General features: G+C 38.4%; 1 protein-coding gene across 11 annotated transcripts in view; it reads right to left on the bottom strand.

Moving 5' to 3' along the window:
* The window catches only part of Herc1 (HECT and RLD domain containing E3 ubiquitin protein ligase family member 1), a 162,602-nt gene that overhangs the window by 126,443 nt on the left and 15,122 nt on the right, over positions 1–21,037 (bottom strand). For all 11 annotated transcript variants that reach the window (XM_036192321.1, XM_036192314.1, XM_036192311.1 and 8 more), the window contains 4 exons: positions 10,012–10,967; positions 6,062–6,157; positions 1,596–1,790; positions 262–573 (listed from right to left, as the gene is read on the bottom strand). In XM_036192321.1, coding sequence (XP_036048214.1) covers positions 262–573; positions 1,596–1,790; positions 6,062–6,157; positions 10,012–10,941 — 1,533 coding nt within the window. In that variant the 5' untranslated portion in view covers positions 10,942–10,967. The remainder of the gene's footprint in view (positions 1–261; positions 574–1,595; positions 1,791–6,061; positions 6,158–10,011; positions 10,968–21,037) is intronic.

The raw sequence follows: 21,037 nt of genomic DNA, 5'->3' as shown, positions 1-21,037 counted from the left end.
ATGCTGCCCTAGAAACAACACCCAAGGTTGATCTCACATGCCCCCTACACATGTAAAGAACTAAAGTTGAAATTAAAAAGAACTAAAATTGAATGACACATGTAAATGCATTCTATAACCTATAAAACAGATACACAAAAAGATAAGATAGAGTGGTAGACAAAAGGTGACTCAGAAAAAAATGTATCAAAACTCAACCAATATTGTCAATTACTACACTATTGTATCTGATTCTTTTTAAACCCACAAGAGAGCACATACCTTTCCCTGCAGTGGGCCCTGGATAAGCTTGGGGTATTTCTGGGTTGAACTATTTCCATGTCCCAATTTTCCATAATCACCATCTCCCCAGCTGAAGACTTCACCTTCTGTAGTAAAAGCTAAAGTGTGACCATCAGAGCCTTTAGATGATGAAACTTTTTTAATGGACCGGTGAGGCTCAAAAGTTAACTTTTTTAAAGTAGACTGATTATTGGAATCTCCAAGGCCCAGTCTCCCATAGCTGCCTTTCCCACAAGCTCTGACAGAGCCATCCGTAGAAATGACAAAAGTGCAATACTGTCCAGCTTCAATCTACGAAAAAACAACAGAAACTTAAGTTAGAAAATGTTTTGAGAGAGACAAGTATGCAAAACATCCACACACATAAAATTAAGCAAATCAAATCCCCCCCAAAAAATCTAAAAGATGAAAAAACAAAGTAAAAATTATATCCTACTCTTACAATTGGAGAAGGGAAAAAAATCCTACAAATTCCGTAAGTCTATTAAAACAAGAATCATTCACATAAAAATGTATGTTCACATATTCTATACTCATAAGGAAAAAAATACAATTTAATGAAAATACAACATAAAGCTTTACACTGGACTACAAATATAAAAGGGGGAAAAAAGTGATCATAAGACAATGAAATATCAATCTGAAAAAAGGAAAAATCCAGTTCTTGTTAAGTATTATGTGTGTTGAATATAATAATAAAACCTGATGCCATTCATTAGCTTTCTTTATGTATGTATGCATGTATGTATGTATGTATGTTTAGGATTTGGATATTTTGAAACAAGGTCTCACTTAGTAGTGCTAGTTGGCCTGGAATTCATTATGTGACTCTGTCTCCTGAGTAGTAGCATTAAAGGTGTTTACCACCAAACTCTGCCTCACTAGACTTTTTCAAAAACTAGGTCTCAATTTAATATTTTGAATGTAGAAATAGTATCAAAGATATGAAAGATGAAAAAATGTATTTTTCTGTTAAAATGAAGAACTGATGTGGTATAGAAATAACATAGATAAATGCTCAATCAAGTTTTTCTTTTTTTTCTTTTTCTTTTGGTTTTTAAAGACAAGATTTCTCTGTGTAATAGCGTTGGCTGTCCTGGAACTCACTTTGTAGCCCAGGCTGGCTTCAAACTCAGAGAGATCCACCTGCCTCTGCCTCCCAAGTGCTGGAACTAAAAGCATGCACACCACGCCCAGCTTCCATCAAGATTTTTACTCACTGAAAATTATACTCAACCTTACTTCAAGCACAGAAGCATACATACACACCCACCCCATTATCTATCAGTTCACAAGGAATACAGAGAACTTACGGTCTGAGCATCAGAGAAACTGGGAGCCAGTTTCGGCTGTAGTATTTTCTCCTGTGTGCCTTCTACCAACTGATGGCTGCTATTGCTGCCCCAGACATATACTTCACAGGTCTCAGAGACAATGGGAGCATCACCAGTCTGAATGCTGTCTGGGCTAGCACATGTTCTTGAGTAGTCAGAAGCCATTCTACAAACCTATTAAAAATTTAAATATACAAAATAACCAATATGTTATTAGTCTAGTTTTACATATTCTCTGAAATTATTGTCTTAACTTCTAATACTCTAAGCTACTCACATCTAACATCATACCCAGCTTTAAATACAGATAGCTAGAATATTTACTAGCACAGAATAAATCACTAAAATGGGAAGAGGAAAATATACAATCAAGCCTTCTTAAATAAAAGTATTATCACATACACTTTACAGAAAAATCAAAGTTTATAAAGACAAAGTAGGAGAAAAAAAATGCCACTGATAAATCACCTTGACACAATGTCACCTTTTTCATATACACATTCTTTAACACAGTCATGACTCGAGACGTTCATACAAAACTTTCTGCCTACTCTTCACGCTTGAATAGACAATAATCCATCTAATGTTAAAATCACACGGACCACTTTCCTCTAATGGTCATTTAAATCCTTTAACTTTGTTATGTAGACCATTTTTAAGAATCTGAAACTGGGCCAGGCATGGTGATGGACACCTTTAATCGGGAGGCAATATCAGGCAGATCTCTGTGAGTTTAAGGTCAGCCTGGTCTACATGCTGAGTTCCAGGACAGCCGGAGCTACTAAATGAGACCTTGGAGACCTTGTCTCAAAAAAGAGTATATAACTGTATTTTGTTAACTTCCTTAATAGGGAATCTCAGAAATGGGATTATACACACAAAAAAGACTACCTTATGATTCTTGGAACATTCTATACCAACTTGCCTTCTACAATGGTTCCATAGTATTTGGTCACCAGTAGTGCATAAATGGAGGACTATCCTGAAAACAGTGATAGCCTACAACAACGTGATACACAAATGTATATAAAAACTAACTCACAGCTTATTTGCAATGCTTTTTTACAAAGTAAGCTCCTCAACCAAAGCATAGGACCCAAGGTAACCTTCTGACTGCCCCAACCAAGGAATATATCAGAGTATCAGTCTCACTACAAACATGCCAATACTGTAATTAAGGTTTAAAGTATCTTGCAAATTGATGCTGCAAGAAAGAGAAATGCCATTATTTTAACTTCACATCTTCTATCAGTAGAGCTAAAATTAACCCCTCTAATTGCTTTCTATATTTTCTGATATCAACTAAATTTTGCCCAATTGATTTTTTACTAATGCACATAGACTCAATACAATAAACATATTATCTATCCTTGGTTCATGAGCTGGCTTTCTGGAGCCCATTACCTATGGTAGGATGCCTAGCTCAGCCTTGATGAAGGGAGGAGGGGCTTGGTCCTGCCTCAACTGAATGTACCAGGTTTTGTTGACTCACCATGGGAGGCCTTACCCTTTTGGAAGAAGGGATGGAAGGGTGGATTGGATGGGTGGGCGGGTATGGGGGAGAGTGGGGGAGGCGGCTAGGATGGAGTGGGAGGAGGGATGAGAGAGGGATCTGTGGTTGGTATGTAAAATGCATTAAAAAATTTTCTTAAATAAATAAAAAATACACATTAAAACTATGACTGTAATTATTGTCAATTTATTTGTTTAAGGGTTTTTAAATAAATAAAACAAAGAAAAATCTTAAAGAGCTAATATGTGTTTATCAGCATATTAAATGGGAAGGGAGAGAAAAGTTTCCCTCAGAACCTTTAAATATAATACAATAGAGTAAGTATGTTTGACAAGGCTTTCCTAGTGAACAAGGGTCAATTCTGAGGACATGTAATTGCTGGTTTCTAATAGAGGACCTAGAATTTCACTGAAGACAAAAGGAGGTAGAGTTGGTCATTTATAAATCTACCACTGTGATGAAGTCCTTCCTCACTTTCTCAAAAAATAAAAAATAAAAAAGGGAAGCGGGGGTAAAAGAAAACTGGAAAAAATATTCATGAGGTTTAAAAACACATTTTTAAAGTAAAGCTGGAAGGCGGTTGATAAGCAAGATTCTATAAAAACCAGATAACAGAACCAGCAGCAACCTGATTCTCTAAACACTTCCAAATCTGCAAAGAAAAAGTGAAGCCCCTATTTAACACTCATAATAAATTATGTGTGACTCCAAGAACCATGAACTAAAAGTAGGTGATCACAAAGCACCACCAAATATGCACACAGTATACCATGCACACAGGAGGAAGTGACAGCGGGCCTGGCAGACAGCAGAACAAGAAGCCTACAACAGTCAGTTGGGTACATTAGGAAGAACAATAGGCCAATCTGGGAAAACTAGTTAAACCTTTGAAAAGTCCTGCCCTTTACACAGCAAACAAGACCAAGGGCTGCAGAAAACTAAGAGGTTTTTTTGTTTTTGTTTTGTTTTATTTTCCGGAGCTGAGGACCAAACCCAAAGGCCTTGCAAGCTAGCAAGCGCTCTACCACTGAGTTAAATCCCCAACCCCTGAAAACTAAGTTATAAATGTCCTGGGTTCATCTAGATATTGTAATAAAAATAAAATAAAATAATTAACCAGCCAGGACTCCCTCCCAGGACAGAGCCCAGTGCTGAGGGGAAACTACTGGAGTAGACTGAAGGTACATGGGATAGGGACAACAGAGAAAAGATGGAGAAAGAAGATGGAAGTGAACGAGAAGACTGGGAAAACACCACTGTTTTAAACATGGTACAAGAATCGGGAAAGACTGCTACCTCGAATCCCAATCCATTCTAAAGTTCAGGAAAACTAATTTCCCATGAAGGTAAATATGAAGAATGTACTGATAAACTTGATCAGTGTGGTCATAGTGATGCCTGGCTGTAATCCCAAAGCCCAAGAGACTAAGACAAGAGGATAAGGAGTTTGGAGTCAGCCTGGGTCATAGACCCTGTCTCCAAACACAAAACGAAGAAACACAGGGTGAGAGGACCCAGTGGAAGAGAAAGGGGTCGATGGGGGAGAAGAGGGTAGACGGGGAGGGGGGGAGGTGAAGGAAAAGGGAACAAAAAGAGGATAGAGGAAGGGAAGAAGGGGTGGAATACCAGCCCCTAATAAAAACATGACCAAAAAACACACCCCAACAGAAAGTTGTGACCTACCCCAAGCCAAAAGGGATTAAGAAAATCAAACAATGAGTGAAACAAATCTGAATTAAAAATGCTCATGTGAAAACGGCAAGAAACCGAGGTGCTTGGCTCGAAATAGGACTGACATATCACACCTCTCCAGCCAAGGTTCGGAGTCTTCACTGAAGGGAAGATAGGAAGACTGTAAGAACCAGAGGTGCTGGCTGAGTCACTTCAATGAAAAGTGTTTTCTGAACAAAACAGGACAGTTACACGTATGAACTCACAGGGACTGTGACAGCATGCATAAGATTTGCCCAACACAAGTCAGACAAAAATCCTTGATAAAGAGGACAGGTGGGCATGAAATCCGACCTCTGGCTGAGGTGGGTAGGAAAGGGAGGGGTAAGTGGGTAGATCTAGAAGGAGTTGGGGGAGGGAGAAATATGATCAAAGTACACCTTATTTATTTATTCTCAAAGAATAAAAAATACTATTTTAAAATTTTTAAAAGAATGAAGTAAGAATGTTTAACATTAAAAATGAAGATGAAAGCCAGGCGGCGGCGGCGGCGCACGCCTTTTAATCCCAGCACTCTGGAAGCAGAGGCAGGTGGATCTCTGTGAGTTCGAGGCCAGCCTGATTGACAAAGTGAGTTCCAGGAAAGGTGCAAAACTACACAGAGAAACCCTGTCCTGAAAACCTCCCCCCCACACACACACAAAAAAAAGTCAACATAGTGCTTCTGTTGTGGAGGAGAAAACAAGTTAAAGACCAGAATGTGAAAGGACTTGTGCGTTTTTAGTGCGCCAGTGTGTGCATGTTGGCATGCATTATGACACTCATGTAGAGGCCAGAGAGCAACCTGAGGGAGTGTTTCTTATTTCTACCATGTGGTACCTGGAGATTACACTCAAGTTGTCAGATTTGGCGGTAAGTGACTTTAGCCTCTGAGTAATCTCAGCAGTTTTAAATTCTATTTTTTCTTTTTTTAAGCCTGGGTACTGATTAGAAGAATATTTATTTTAGAACAATTCATTCAGGCACAGAATTGTCCATATGTCTTCCTGAATCTGTTTTACTTTTACAGAAGTTACCAGTACATGATCCAAAACTTAAATGAAGGAGATACCCTGAAAAGTATCTCTTTCGACTAAACACTGAGTTCCACTCTCCAGAGGCAACCACTGGCACCATTTTTCCTTTAGAGCTTTTCTAGAGATTACACTATAACATTTTATAACAAAGTCATTTTTAATGCAAAGCTATGAAGATTACATACCTCTTCAAACAGACATAATGCTGCCTCATAGAGTGAACATAAGCCTTCAGATGTTCTAGTTGGTTCTCTCCACTGGCTCCGATCAGCAGACGAACCCTGTAATTAAACATTGCAAGGTACGATATGGAAAGGAAGCAGACATACATGTTAAAAAGCAATACTCTACAAAAATCTATTTGAAAAACTGTTTATAAGTTTAGGTGTATTGTTACCAAATCCTAATATTAGGTCATGAAACCAACTAAAAGTGTTAGCAAAACCTATTGAGTCAAATGATCAATTAAGCACCAATCCCTAACTGCCTCATTAAACAGTGAGAAAGCCATATAAATAAAACACAGGACTCATCTTCAGGACAAATGCAGACTCTTGAAGACAGTAATCTACTTTCCAGTGGTATCCTTGACTAAGAAGGATATTTGACTCCTTCTTAGGTATGCGGCATTGGGGAGAAGGAGAAGTGATTTCTGACTAGGTACACCTGCTATTTGTCCAGGAATGACAGGACAAGTAGACAAAAATTAGAAAGCCAGCAATAAAGTTAATCTGTTACATTTTACAGCTACTGTAAGGGAGTCATTTGTGGGAAAAGTTTAACAACTTGACAGATGCAGGTTAAAAAGTATATAATGCAGTCAGGAAAAAATATGGGTTTCAAAGATAGACTCAAAGGTGTAAGAATTGCTTAACACAGTACATGGCCCAGGAGTCTGTTATATTATAATGCTCAATAGATGTATAAATCCAGGCTAACACAGTTGCTTTACACCTTCAAGATTAAGGTAAATAATATCTTACCTCACAGATTAACATGACAATTGAAAAAGAATATGCAAAGCACCTGATAGAAAACAGGCACTAAAATTAGTTCACTTCCTCCTTACTCCAAGTAGTGAGGAGCAGTGAATCAAAGAAGCTGAAAGGCACGGAGTAAAATATTATTAAATAAAGAACAAAACACATTATTACAAAGTCATATATATATATATATATATATATATATATATATATATATATATTTTTTTTACTATAAGGATTCCTTGAGTTTATAGAGCCAATTTAAGTATCAAATCAGTTTGTGAATATATAAGCAGACTTATGCCCAGCACGTATTAGATCCTGCAGTAAAAAGAAAAAAAGAAAAAAAAAAAAAAATAGATCCTGCAGTAATCCCGAGCACACGGTGCAGGGGTAAGGAGAGGAGGCAATGAAACTCAACAATGTTCTTAGATCACAGATCTTCTAGCTGCCTGTCTCCCCCATACATCAAGCCAAGCTCTCCTGCAGCCTAGTTCCAGGTCCCTGGCAAATCTATGCCTCTGATTTGCAGCTTTAAGGAAGACTAACTAACCCCCTACACATATATACACACCTATACATGCAAGATAAATTTATGGTACCATACAGTACCTGATCTCACCGACTAAGCCAGACTAAATCATGTGGTGTAGAACACTTCTTACAATTAGAAACTTATAAAAGTTAGAAACCCATGCTGTGTAGTTTCAACACATAGTCTCATTCTCATTCTCTCTCCTCCCTCCCTCCCTCTCTCTCTCTCTCTCTCTCTCTCTCTCTCTCTCTCTCTCTCTCTCTCCTCTATTTCCCCCTCCCAGTTCTGAAGGGAAATTTTTTGTCAGCTTCCTTCCTAAACCTGCTCTAGCTGACGTGCATTTCTAGGATAACAAACAGACATTGTGGAGAACAGTCTAAAGTCCTAGGGTGCTCCTTTCCTTCTAAGGGAAAGGTGAAGAGGTCTCTTACTAATTTTGTTCTAGAAGGAAATACACCATGGCAAGTATATAATTACATAATCATGGTGTCTAATAATATCTTCCCCCCTCTTTGTTAACAAAAGGAATACAAAATGCATAACTTATAAGAGGAATTGAGTGACTTTTCATAGGAATATTAAGATGAGTAGATGAGCACTATTTCAGATTTGAAAGGAGCAAACTCTTAAAGTATGAAAAAAGAAAAATACAATGAGAAAAACAGATTTCCAAGTAAAAGGTGTAATAGTGACTAAGAAAACACATAGAGCTTAAGTGCTTCCCACAGCTATTACCTGAAGACTTTTGTATTTAGATTATAACCTAAAGCTCTAGGTTTTAACCACAATTTAAGATTATAGACCTATGTCATCACTCTGTATCCCAACAAAGCACTACATGTTTTTATTTTTATTTAGCATTATGAGGTTCAAATTTTCATATTCTGTCATCTAAAATCTTTACATACTTATCTGTAACATTACTTTTTAAATGAAAAAAATTTTAAAAAGAAAATTAATGAAGTGATGCAATATTTACAGTTCAGTTTACAAATACAAAACATACAGTAGATGAAAAGTTAAATGCTTCTGATTTGAATGTGACTGTTTTAATGAAATATTTTATTTATCAAAAGCTTTGCATTTTACTTGGTGGGAGGAAAGGTTTAGAATATGTAAATATAATAAGTAGCATTTTTAGTGAATTTTAAATACATTTGTTAGGTTATATTGGGCAATAATGGAAACATGAACCTCCCTCTCTGTCTATCTATCTCTCTCTATCTATCAATCTCTCTCTCTCTCTCTCTCTCTCTCTCCCCCATCCTTCCCTCGCCCTCCTTCCCTCTCACGAAAATAAATAGATAGATAGATAGATAGATAGATAGATAGATAAAGCCTGTATATCACTGTGAATTCAAGGCCAGCCTGGTCTATACAGAGAATTCCAGGACAGCCAGAGATATACAGTGAGACCATTTCAAACACAAACGCGCATGCGCGCACGTAGCCACACACATAGCCACACACACACCAAAAAGCAAAAACAAACAACAAAAACCTGATCAACTTAACCTAACTGTAGTTATACCTAACTAAGTCAGTTTATAAGCATTTGAGCCTTAACACTTTAAAATTCAAATTTTATTCTTAGATTTTAAAGTTATTACATTCAGTCTTGCATATTCTTAAAATTTATCACATATATGTTTATTCTTTCATATGATATCCAAGGTTATGATGGTGAAGGGATTCACTTCTATGGACAACAAACTCTTCACACTTTTGCTTAGCTCATCACTTCTCTTCATTCAGGTCTCTGCTCAGAGGCCACAACTCAAGAGTCCCTCCCTGACCACATTAACTGAAATAGCATTCCTTTTCACTGTCAACCTACCATTCCCTCTTTTCCTCTTAAAATGCCTCACCTGAGCTGGGTGGTGGTGGCGCACACCTGTAATCCCAGCACTCAGGAGGCAGAGGCAGGTGGATCTCTGTGAGTTCGAGGCCAGCCTGGTCTACAGAGTGAGTTCCAGGACAGCCTCCAAAGCTACAGAGAAACCCTGTCTCGAAAAACCAAAAAAAAAAACCAAAAACCAAAAAAACACAGCCTAGCAAGACATGAACTCTGTAGGAGCAGAAACTATCTCTGAGGCTGTACCCTCAGGTCCTAGAATAATACCTGACACACAGTACATAATTTTTAAAAACTGGAAAAGGCCTGGAATGGTGATTGCAGTACTTGGGAGACAGAGGCAGATGGGTCAGGAATTCAGGGCCAGTCACAGTCACAGCAAGTTCAAGGCCAGACTGCAAAAAAAATGTAAAGGATGAAATTGGAGATGCTTTCAAGAAACTGCCATACTCACTAGCCAAGGCCTTTCATTTTACACGTGAATTTACAAAACACAATGAAGTTAGGTAAATTCTCCAAATCCACTAAAATAAGCTAACATTTAAACTATAAACTTGGCTTCTGACCCAGGGACCTTCACTGTACTAACTATCTATCCCTATAGATCAATATGTTCAAGTTTCTCCCTACAGAGTGCAAAAATATATTTAACCAACTTAACATAGCAAAAGAATGCCCAAATCATTTACAAGAGCCACAGACTCATTAAAAGCAGGGTTGACTAGCCAGCAATTTGTCAAAGTTGATACTTGGGGTACATACCAATGAACGCCTCATCTGCATTAATATAGCCATAAAGCAGTCAAAGCTGATCATTCCTTCCTGGCTTGATAGTAGTTTGTTTTTCTCCATAGTATGTACAACTGCTGAAGCCCCCAAAGCCATTTCTATCCACTCAAGAAGATATCTCAAAGAGCCTCTCTGAGCTGCTAAGCCAAGCAGCAACTCAGAAGCTAATCTACGACCTAAAGTATCTGCCCCAGAATTGGGAATAGTTACTCCTTTAAGAAATGTTGTGACTTGTGATAAGCAGTCCAAGCCCATAGGAGGAATCTTGCTTTCGTTTGCTAAAGACAATGGAGGCAAAGAGCTCACAACTTCAATTGCAGTATGAATAACGTCGTTGCAGAGACTGAGACCAGGTCCCGACACTGGCATCATCCAACTCTGTCTCAGAAGTGCAAATAATAAACTTAGACCGGTTCGGACACCCATTTCTATAAGTGCATCAGTGCTCGACCGGGGCCGTTCGCTGACAGAATGGACGTCTGCTGAACCAGAGCTGCTCTCTGGAGAATGCTGCTGCTGCTTCACCTTGCCTTTGTCATGATACTTGTTAGAAAGTGCGTAGAAGACACGCTGCAGTACAAGCAATCGCTTCCGTAGCGCCCCAGCAAATGGAGAATCTGAACAGACCATCTTTGCTAGAGCCAGCTGGCTGCTAAGAAGGGCATCCAAATAATGGTCCTGCTCATCACTTGAAAGAGACTCACGTTCAAAGTCGGGCAACTGTGGTCCTTTGAGGCATAAAACCTGTTGAGGCAAAGGTACTACTTCCTTATTGCTGACCAGTTTAGAATACAAAACAGTAACTCCCTCTCTTGTAGCAATAGATTCACTGTCTTCTGTGATCCAGGAGCTATTGAGATGTTCAAGCCATTTCAGTTTCACTGGTGGAACCATAGTCGCCATGTTGATTTAGTCTTCAGCCATTAGTTCTACAGAAGGAAAGGAGACAGTCAAAAACTAGCACAGATGATGCTTAAAATGTTTCTGAACTTCCATTTTATATTACATTTAATGACTTCAAAATTGGCAAAATGTAAATAAAGCCTGCGGTGGCTTCAAAGAAAATGGCCCCCAAAGGGAATGGAACTATTAGGAGTAGGTGTGGACTTGTTGGAGTAGGTGTGGTTTTGTTGGAGTAGGTGTGGCCTTGTTGGAAGGGGTGTGGACTTGTTGGAGTAGGTGTGGTCTTGGAGTAGGTGTGGCCTTGTTGGAGTAGGTGTGGTCTTGTTGGAGGGAGTGTGTCACTGCGGAGGCAAGCTTTGAGGTCTCATATATGCTAAAGCCACACCCAGTGTTTCAGTTCACTTCCAAGTCAAGATGTAAGAATTCTCAGCACCTCTGCCTGCACACTACTATACTCCAGCCACCATGCTCCCTGCCATGATGATAACGGACTGTGAAACTATAAGCTGCCATCTCAATTAAACATTTTTCTTATACGAGTTGCCATGGTCATGGTGTCTCTTCATAACAATAGAAACCCTAACTAAGCCTAAGTTTAACTCATGGCCTATGCCAATGTTGTATTTTACCTTTGATAAATGCACCATGGTTTCCTAAGACATTAAATTAGATGGAAATGGATAAAGGTCTGTGGAACTTAAAATTGTAAAACTTTAAAAAGTTAGTTTAGAAAATGGTATTTTATTCTTTCATTTTAAAAATAGAACTGAGGGGTATGTTCAGTGGCAGAATGCTTGTCTACTATAATGTGAAGACCCACATTTGATCCTAAGTTTAGAAGGAAAAAAAGGGTTTCTTTAAAAAAAAAAAAAAAAGATTTATTTATTTATCATGTATACAGAAGAAGGTGCCAGATCTCATTACAGATGGTTGTGAGCCACCATGTGGGTGCTGGGAATTGAACTCAGGACCTCTGGAAGAACAGTCAGTGCTCTTAATCTCTGAGCCATCTCTCCAGCCCCAAAAAGGGTTTCATAAACATGACAAAATTTTGTATGATGATAAACCAGACCAGTGGCACATGCCTTTAATCCCAGCCAGGGCTACACAGTGAAACCCTGTGTTTTTTTTTAAAAAAAAAAAAAAAGATAGATCAGATAGATAGATAGATAAAGTAGAATATTATTTTAAGGTGTATTACTTTTATTTATGATGATGTATTTGTTTAACCCTGTGAAGCTTTGTTACTATGCCTGTCTAAAACACCTGATGGTCTAATAAAGAACTGAAGAGCCAATGGCAAGGCAGGAGAAAGGATAGGTGGGGCTGACAGGAAAGAATATACAGAAGAAATCTGAGAGAAGGGAGAACTAGCCAGACAAGAAGGAGGACATCAGGGGCCAGCCACCCAGCTATACAGCAAGCCATGAAATAAGAGTAAGATTTACAGAAGTAAGAGAACGGAAAAGCCCAGAGGAAAAAGGTAGTCAGGATAATTTAAGTTAAGGAAAGCCAGAAAGAAACCAAGCCAGGCTAAGGCCGGGCATTCATAATTAAGAATAAGCATCCCTGTGTAATTTATTTGGAAGCTGGGTGGCAGGCCCCCCAAAAAGAGCAGAAATAAACAACTACAATAGACACAGACAGATAGATGGTGACAAAAAGAAACACACGAAGAATTTTCTTATGTTATACACCTCTTTTCATTCTTAAATTTGTTTCACGAAAAGGAAAAGCAATTTCAAAAACTAAATCTGACATCACACAAAAGTGAGAGAAGTTGGGTGTGATGGTGCATCCTTCAGTACCAGCACTTAGGAGGCAGAGAAAGGTGGGTCTCTGTGACTTTGAGCAGACTATCTATATAGCAATTTCAGGCTAGCCAGAGCTACACAGTGAGACCCTGTCTTAGGGGCAAAAAAAAAAGTGAGAGGATTTGAATATATCTCCAAGTTCTGAAACCCAGTACTACTTCACTGCCCCAATATCCCTCCCTGGAAAAATGAATTCTAAATGTAGTCTATACATGTCCCCACTCTACCAAAGCATTTATTTTTTTTTTAGAGAAGTGTGCCAGCACCTGCCACTGCTTCCTCCTCTAGAACCCTCACTTTAAGGTGATGATCCCTGTTTGCTGCCCATTAGAGCAGTTTACCTACTAAACTCCCAAGTAACAGATTCTCCTTCAATTCATTCTCCAACTCAGTACAAACCCAAACTTGTGTTTACATGCTGAAAGCCTCAAAGGGCTAATCTGATGTTCAACAACTAACTCCTTACAATCAGAAATTAAAGATCTGCACGCCTTTAATCCCAGCACTTGGAGGCAGGGGCAGGCAGATCTCAGAGAGTTCGAGGCCAGCCTGGTCTACAGAGTGAGTTCCAGGAAAGGCACCAAAACTACACAGAGAAACCCTGTCTCGAAAAAACAAAAAACAAAACAAAACAAACAAACACAAAACCTGTTTCACTCAATTTTAACTCCTTAGCATGCAATCTAAATCATCACCAGTGTTTGTGCTAAATTACTAATTGCAATTACTTCCCTCATTTAAGTCATTTAAGTAACCAAAAGGGTTGTTTCTGTCAGTTTCTCTAAACCTTAAGCATTTAGTGGTTAGGAACTATTTCTTACCCCAACAAAAATATAAAACATTTTGCCACCAGACTTTGAGAGGGAGGTCTAATTCCAAATGCAAAACCAAGGAAGAGGTCACAAATAGCCGGACATAGTGACATGGACCTGTAATCCCAGCACTGAGGAGACAGAAGAAGGAGAACCATACGTTTGAGGCCACCCTGGAGTACACGGTACCTTCCAGACCAGCCTAAACTAGGTAAAGAGACCTTGCATAAAAAAAAGGATATCTGAGCCAGGCGGTGCACACCTTTAATCCCAGCACTCAAGAGGCAGAGGTAGGTGGATCTGCAGCCTGGTCTACCAAGTGAGTTCCAGGACAACTGGGGCTATACAGAGAAACTCTGTCTCAAAAAAAATAAGGTTAAATTAAATTTAAAAATAAAAAAATAAAAAAGCGTATCTGAATGAGTTGGTTGATAAAATCTATGTGACAGAGAATTTTTAAAAACTCAGAAGCTGTACTCTCAAGAAGATTGCACCCATCTTGACTTTATTCATTGGCCTCTCTCTCTGTCCCTTAATGCTGTGCTTCTTAACAAATTCTAAGTTTATTTCAGAAAGAATAAAATGATTAGAAGTTTTTCAACAACTTACTATAGAAAACAAAATCCTATGGGAAAAGCAGCCAAGACCTGATCTCCTCCCCTGGCTCTCCTTTCATGGCTACAGCTGTGATTTTTGATTCCTGGAAAGAGTCCCTTTGTATTTAATTTGCATATGTTGTTCCCTCTACTTAAGAACCTGCCTTCACCAAGTCAATATCTAGTGCAAGATCTCAGTTTAAACAGCCCAATACCAGAAACTTATTACTCTGTACTAGGTAAGCCAACTTTTTTTTTTTTTTTTTTTTGGGTGGAGCTGAGGATCGAACCCAGAGCCTTGCGCTTGCTAGGCAAGCGCTCTACCACTGAGCTAAATCCCCAACCCTAGGTAAGCCAACTTAATCATAAGTTAACTATCACTTCCTCAGGGAAACTATCACTGACCCAACCCACATGAGATCAAGTCCATCTTTTAAAATACACAGCAGCCACTACTTTAACAGTTTGCGATTACAAACTATTTGTGTAGTTACCTGTTTAATGTGTATTTACAACAAAGTGAGAAGTATACTGTTTAGTTTTTGTCCCTGGTTCCTGACAGTTTCCAAGATCCTAGAAACTTCATAAGTGATAGGGGCGCATTTTTTGATATTCACAAGTAAGCCTCTTTCTAACATATCTGAACTTATTATGCTCAGTTGACTGGGTAACTCTTAGGTGAGCTCCATTCTAAAGGAAATGGGCCTCAGAGAAACCAAACAAGTAATTGAAGGATTAGAGCTTTCATGCCTACCTCCAGACCTTTGGGGAGTGAAAGGGAGGCTGCTACCCAGTAGACACTGGTCTCCCAGCACAGGAGGAGAGCCACTGCCAAAGTTCTGCAGCTTACACCCGAGCACAAGCTGCAGTGCCACTCACCCCACTCCAGCCCAGACACCTACTTACCTGCTGATTGGCATTAAATCCTAGAAACTGTTAAACAAAACTGTAGAACAAGAGATAGATTTGAACTGAACATCTGCGTAAGTTTTACAGACTAAACCTTATTGGAGGACTCATGCTAAAGTTTTCCATCAACAAGCTAAAACTAACATTATCTCATCTACTAAGAAAGCAGGGGAGACAAACAGCCCAATCTCCAAAGAGCCAGTCTTGGGCACATGACAGAAACCCTTTGCTTTATCCTACACATACAAAGCAGATTTAAAGAACCAATCTACTTTGTTCTTTATTTCTGCTTGCTTCAGCCCTTTTCTGTCCATAAAGCTAATCTCCTCTGCTCAGTTAACTGGAACACTCATTCTAGTACAGAATGAGATGTCGCCTGATTCAGGAATCGCATATAAAAACCAATTAAATCTATAACTTACTTTGCTCTAAATTTTATCTTTTGACAGAATTATTGAATGTTTAACTGCACAAAATCAACACTTAATGTTTGCAATTACCACCATTTAAAAGGATATGCACAGAAAGGGAAAAGATGCGATGCATTTGCTGCAAATTGTTTTGCTACAACATCAGTAAGAACTAGTCAACAAAGCAAGAAGCCAATGTGCTTATTCAGCACATAGAGAACTATAGACAACTACAGACAAAAGAAAATCAAACCAATGGGGTTTTATTCTAGAACCACTAACTCACAATCCTGATGAACCAGCTAAATCCTGGAAAACTGCTGGGTTTATATATATATATAGTCATGATTTATCCTACTTTTCAAAAGTCCATTTGTCTTTTTTTCCCTTTCTGATCCAATGCACAGATCCAAATATAATTATGTAAGTTATCAAATCCACCATCAAAAAGTAGAATTGGAGAAACCACCAAAAGACTAGAGGTTTAAAAAAACAACAAATAGTACTATCAATATTTTCCTGAAACCAAAATAAACAAAATGGGGGGGGGGGGGGGAACGGACGGACTTGAGCAGAGGATTCCTACAAGTGAGTCTTTAAAATGGTTCCTCCTCCAGTGAATTTGCCCAATTCTGAAGCTTTCTCACACTCTCTAGGTGAACAAAGCAATGACAGCTGTTAACATTTATTGAGCACTTTCTACATGGCAGGGACTACTACTGGATCATGAAGACAACTCTATAAAAAACAGGTGCCCAGAACACCCCTATTGCCAGGAAAGCAAACAGAAGCACAGAGGGGCTAAACAGTTTGCCACAGTCACATGTCAACAACTAACAGGCTGAGTAAGAATTCAAAGACAGCAGCCTGACATCTGACCACTCAAGCAGTAAGTCACACTGCTTCTTATCATCATAGTGGTAATAGTGGTAGTTTCACAGGTTCTACATCACTCTATTTTTAATTAAAAACCTCAAATGTCAATTCAGCTCGTTCTAAAAGGTCTATTGCTACAATTTAATATAATTTACCACATCAGGTGACTCACAACTTACTATAACTCCAAATCCAAGAAATGTGATTTTAGGCCCTGAAAGCACTAACACTCATGAGCACAAACACACATACATAATTACAAATTATAGAAATAAATCTTTAAAAATAAATAAAACCTTTAAAAAAAGAAATGGATGTAAGTTGCAGTGTATGCATTCATACAGTGGCATACTACTCAATAACTTCTAAAGAATGAGTTGGTAAAGGCCAGTGGTAGTGCAAGCATTTAATCCAGCACTCAGGAGGGAGAGGCAGGTGGATCTCTATAAGTTTGAGGCCCAACTGGTCTACATAGTGAGTTCCAGGACAACCAAAGAAACCCTGTCTCAAAAAAGCACAAAAAAAAGATAAGAGTGATTAAAAACAACATGGTAACAGCATTATGCTGAGTGAAGTAAACAGGACATCAAAGATAAACTTTGGGAAGCAGAGCCAGGAACAACACAATGTTGAGGCCAACCTGGGCTAAATAACAAAATCTGTCTCAAAAAAGAAAAAAGACTGGGGCTGGAGAGATGGCTCAGCAGTTAAGAGCACTGGGCTGTTCTTCCAGAGGTCCTGAGTTCAATTCCCAGCAACCACATGGTGGCTCACAACCATCTGTAATGAGATCTGGTGCCCTCTTCTGGCCTTCAGAGATACATGCAGACATTACACTGTATATATAATAAATAAATCTTAAAAAAAAAAAAAAGACAACATAATTAACTTTCTATATATATATATACATATATATATATATATATATGTATATATATATATGTGTGTGTGTGTGTTATATATTATATATAGTTATATGCCTTATAGATTAATACGTAATATATATTAAGTTCTAGACAATGTAAAACCAATGTGATAAAAAGTAGACCACTGCTTACCACTACCTAGAGAACAGGTAAAGAAAGTTAATAGCAAAGAGTACAGTGAAATTTTTGAGGAATAAAATGGGCAGAGAATGATAGTTAAATTACTTTAAATACTTGTCAAATCTTACCAAATAAATGGTAAATTTTACTGTATGTTGTTTGCTTTAAAAGTAACCAAGAAACAAAGGAAAAAAACCAATGACTTACAGGCCCTTGCCTCTTGTCTGCCTTAGGCTGCTAGTCCCAAGTTCCCTCCCTGGCCAGCCTATCTGCAGAACGGCAGGCAGTCTTACAATTCAAAATGCCTAGTAACATTGCCAAGCCACTGTTTCTTATCTCCATTTCACTATATTCAAAATTAGCCCCACCACCTCTTCCAACTTCTCCACCTCCCAACACTTCCCTACACCCCTTTCCTACACTGTTATAAAAAGATCCTTGGGCGCACCACTCTTAGGGTGACCCAGGGTCAAAACCAGAGTCGTCTTTAACTTCTTTCCTTTTTATACAGCTTGGCAACCTCTTACACACACTCACTGGTCCAGCCATGCCAAGTCCTAATATAGTCTATCTATTTCTGCCAGATTAATCTAAAGCTCATTTCTAACAATCAACTATATCACTGCCTAGCTACTAAAGACAAAATGAAAGCTCTCTTTCCTACCAAGCCATTATTAAGTCTGTTCAGAAACAGGATAGTTGCCATAACTCCAGTTCAATTAACTGTCCCCCTAATCTATTTTTTTATTTATTTAATTTTGTATGTATGAGTGTTTTGACTGCATGGCCTGGTGCAAGGAGGCCAGAAGAGAATGTTAGATCACCTGGAACTGGATTTAGAGGGATTCTGAGTCACCATGTAGGTGCTGGAAAACAAACCCAGGTCCTCTGCAAGACCAACAAGTGCTCTTAACTACTAAGCCATTTCTCCAGCCCTTTGCCCTAATCTTTAACAAATCAAATGCTCCATTTCTGTACCTTTGTTCATACTACTCTTCATGACTAAGTTCCTCACTTACTTAATCTTTTCCTGTCAAAATTCATACTTCTTCAAAGGCCTATTCAGAAAGCTCTATCTCTAAAGCCTTCTACACTGTAATTACCCCATGTCCACCAATATAGACTGGATTATTTCTTCCTCTCTCATGTTACATTTGTTCACACAGACAGATTTATCCTATTCTGCCTGTCTTTGTTATTATTTATATGCTTTTTTTTTTAATTACTCTGGCCCTGCCTATTCCACAACTAAACATGACTTTCAAGACTGGTACTCTGTCCAATTCTTTTGTCCTTTCAGCCACCGGCACCCACTTCCCTCAGGAACTCTGTGGGGGATGAATTAATTCTTGTCTCATAATGAATCTACAATAAAATAATAAAACTAGCCATATTGAGGCTATAATAGACTGCCTTCATCCTTTTTGTTGTAAGTTGGAATAGTGTATCATGTTGTGTATTGTGTTTTTGTTTCTATGACGATTCAAATTCCATTAAAACAAGTCCTTCCAAGAGCATCTTCATTATACCAATCCCTCCGCCTTTCTTAATTCTTATTAATTAGACCAAAGATGGGCACAGGTAGGTGGGAGGATGAGATGAAAAAAGAAATTAGGGTCATTATTTCTCTGACATCCTTCAACCTCACAGAATTTTTTCCTCTAAGGCCACAGTCTTAACCAATATACTGGCTTCCACTTCTTCAACTCCCATCAGGCCCAAGGTCTTCCTGCTTCCTCAAGTTTACAGGTACTGACAGCTTCTCAATGGCGCTGTCTTAGGAACATCACAATTCTGTTGCTTTCCTTAAGCCTACCAAAACATCTACAACTTACTTATTTCCTGCAGGACTGCAACTGATCAAGCTCCATGGGAAAAGCCCTCATTTTATTTAGGGATCACAAAAACTGCCTTCCACGGCCTACCAAATCTACTTCTGTCATCATCTCCGCTCTAGTCAGACAGTCATTCCTTCCAATCCCTGTTATCACTCAACTGAGATGTGTTCACTGTCACCTCTGTACAATTGCTCATCTGCTTGCCTCTTGAAATATCCAACCCTTTTCACCTAAACACTCCTGTACTTCCTTTAGATCTAATAATTCAGACCCCATCTGCCCCTCCTAAGTAAATCTTTTCTCACCTTGCAATTCCTATCTTTTACATGGAACCATTTTGAAACTATGAAAATAAATATTGGGTGTTGCTTTGTATGTTCCCTACTTGTTAACCATATAGCTAGTAAAGAGAAGTAACAAGAGCTATTTTAAGTTCCTTTTGTATTCTTTCACATAACATGTGAAATTCAGTAACCAAGTGGCCCTCCTGGTGAAGTAGGCAGCCAGTTACTCTCATAATCTGAAGTACCCTATCTTTTTATTATTATTTTATTTTAATAATAAATCATGTATTTATTTTAAAACTATCCTGTTATACATATAACCTTATCATTTATTAAAGACAAAAGCAAATTTACACAGTAACAAGATGGATGTTCTTATTTTTAAATAATGAATTTAAATCTTGGTTGAATATTTGATACAGCAGGACATAGAGCATGTTCGATGTTTCTCAGATTTGATCAGTGTGAGGATTTTTTTTATCATTTTTTAAAATCAGTGTGTATCTTATGCGTCTGTGTGGGTGCCCAAGTGTATGCATATGCAATGTGTGAACCTGATGCCCATGGGGGTCAGAAGAGGGCATCAACTCTCCTTGAACTGTCGTTACAGATGGCTGTGAGCTGTCATATGGGTGATGGGACATGAACCTAGGTCCACTCCAAGAGTAGCAAACAGTAAGTGCTATTAACTATTTAGCATTACTTTTAATTTAACCATGGCAAAGAGGAAAGAAGTAGAATACTCTAAATTAAATACGGATTCAAACTAGAGATACGAAATAAAGTTAACTCATTGACAAAAAGTCAAAGCAAAAATATGGAATTACAATGTTCTAGTACAAAGTTTATGACATAGGGCTATTTTTCTTTTTTTTCCTTTTTAAGATTTATTTATCTTATGTATGAATGATCTATCTGCATATACAACTTTATGCCAGAAGAGGGCATCAGATCCCACTATAGATGGTTGTAAGCCACCATATGGTTGCTGGGAATTGAACTCAGGACCTCTGGAAGAGCAGCCAGTGCTCTTAACCACTGAGCCATCTCTCCAGCCCATCATTGTGCTATTCTTAAACGTTCTGTTTCGGGATGGAAGATGGCTCAGTGGGTTAAGGCACTTGCCACCAACCCTGATGACTGAGTTCAATCCCCGAGACCTATGAAATGATAGAAGGAGAAAGCTGACTCCTACAACTTGTCCTCTGACTTCTATATACATGCCACGGTACAAGTGCTTCCCCCAAACACACATACATGGGATAAATGTAATTTAAATTTTTCAAATAAATAATAAAATATTACTTTGGTTTTTTTTTTTTTTAAGCTGAGGATCAAACCCAGGGCCTTGCACTTGCTAGGCAAGCGCTCTCTCTACCACTGAGCTAAATCTCCAACCTCAAAATATTACTATTTTTAATAAATGTTTTCAATGTAATGATTCCAAACAATGGCTGCAGTTTTCAAGACTATCAACATACATTTTGGAGTTTTGGTGGATTTTTTGTTTC

The sequence above is a fragment of the Onychomys torridus genome, chromosome 7, assembly GCF_903995425.1.
Source record: "Onychomys torridus chromosome 7, mOncTor1.1, whole genome shotgun sequence".
In the NCBI taxonomy this organism is placed as follows: Eukaryota; Metazoa; Chordata; class Mammalia; order Rodentia; family Cricetidae; genus Onychomys; species Onychomys torridus.
Note: the sequence above shows the minus strand (reverse complement) of the source record. Positions and strands in the feature narration are given on the sequence as shown.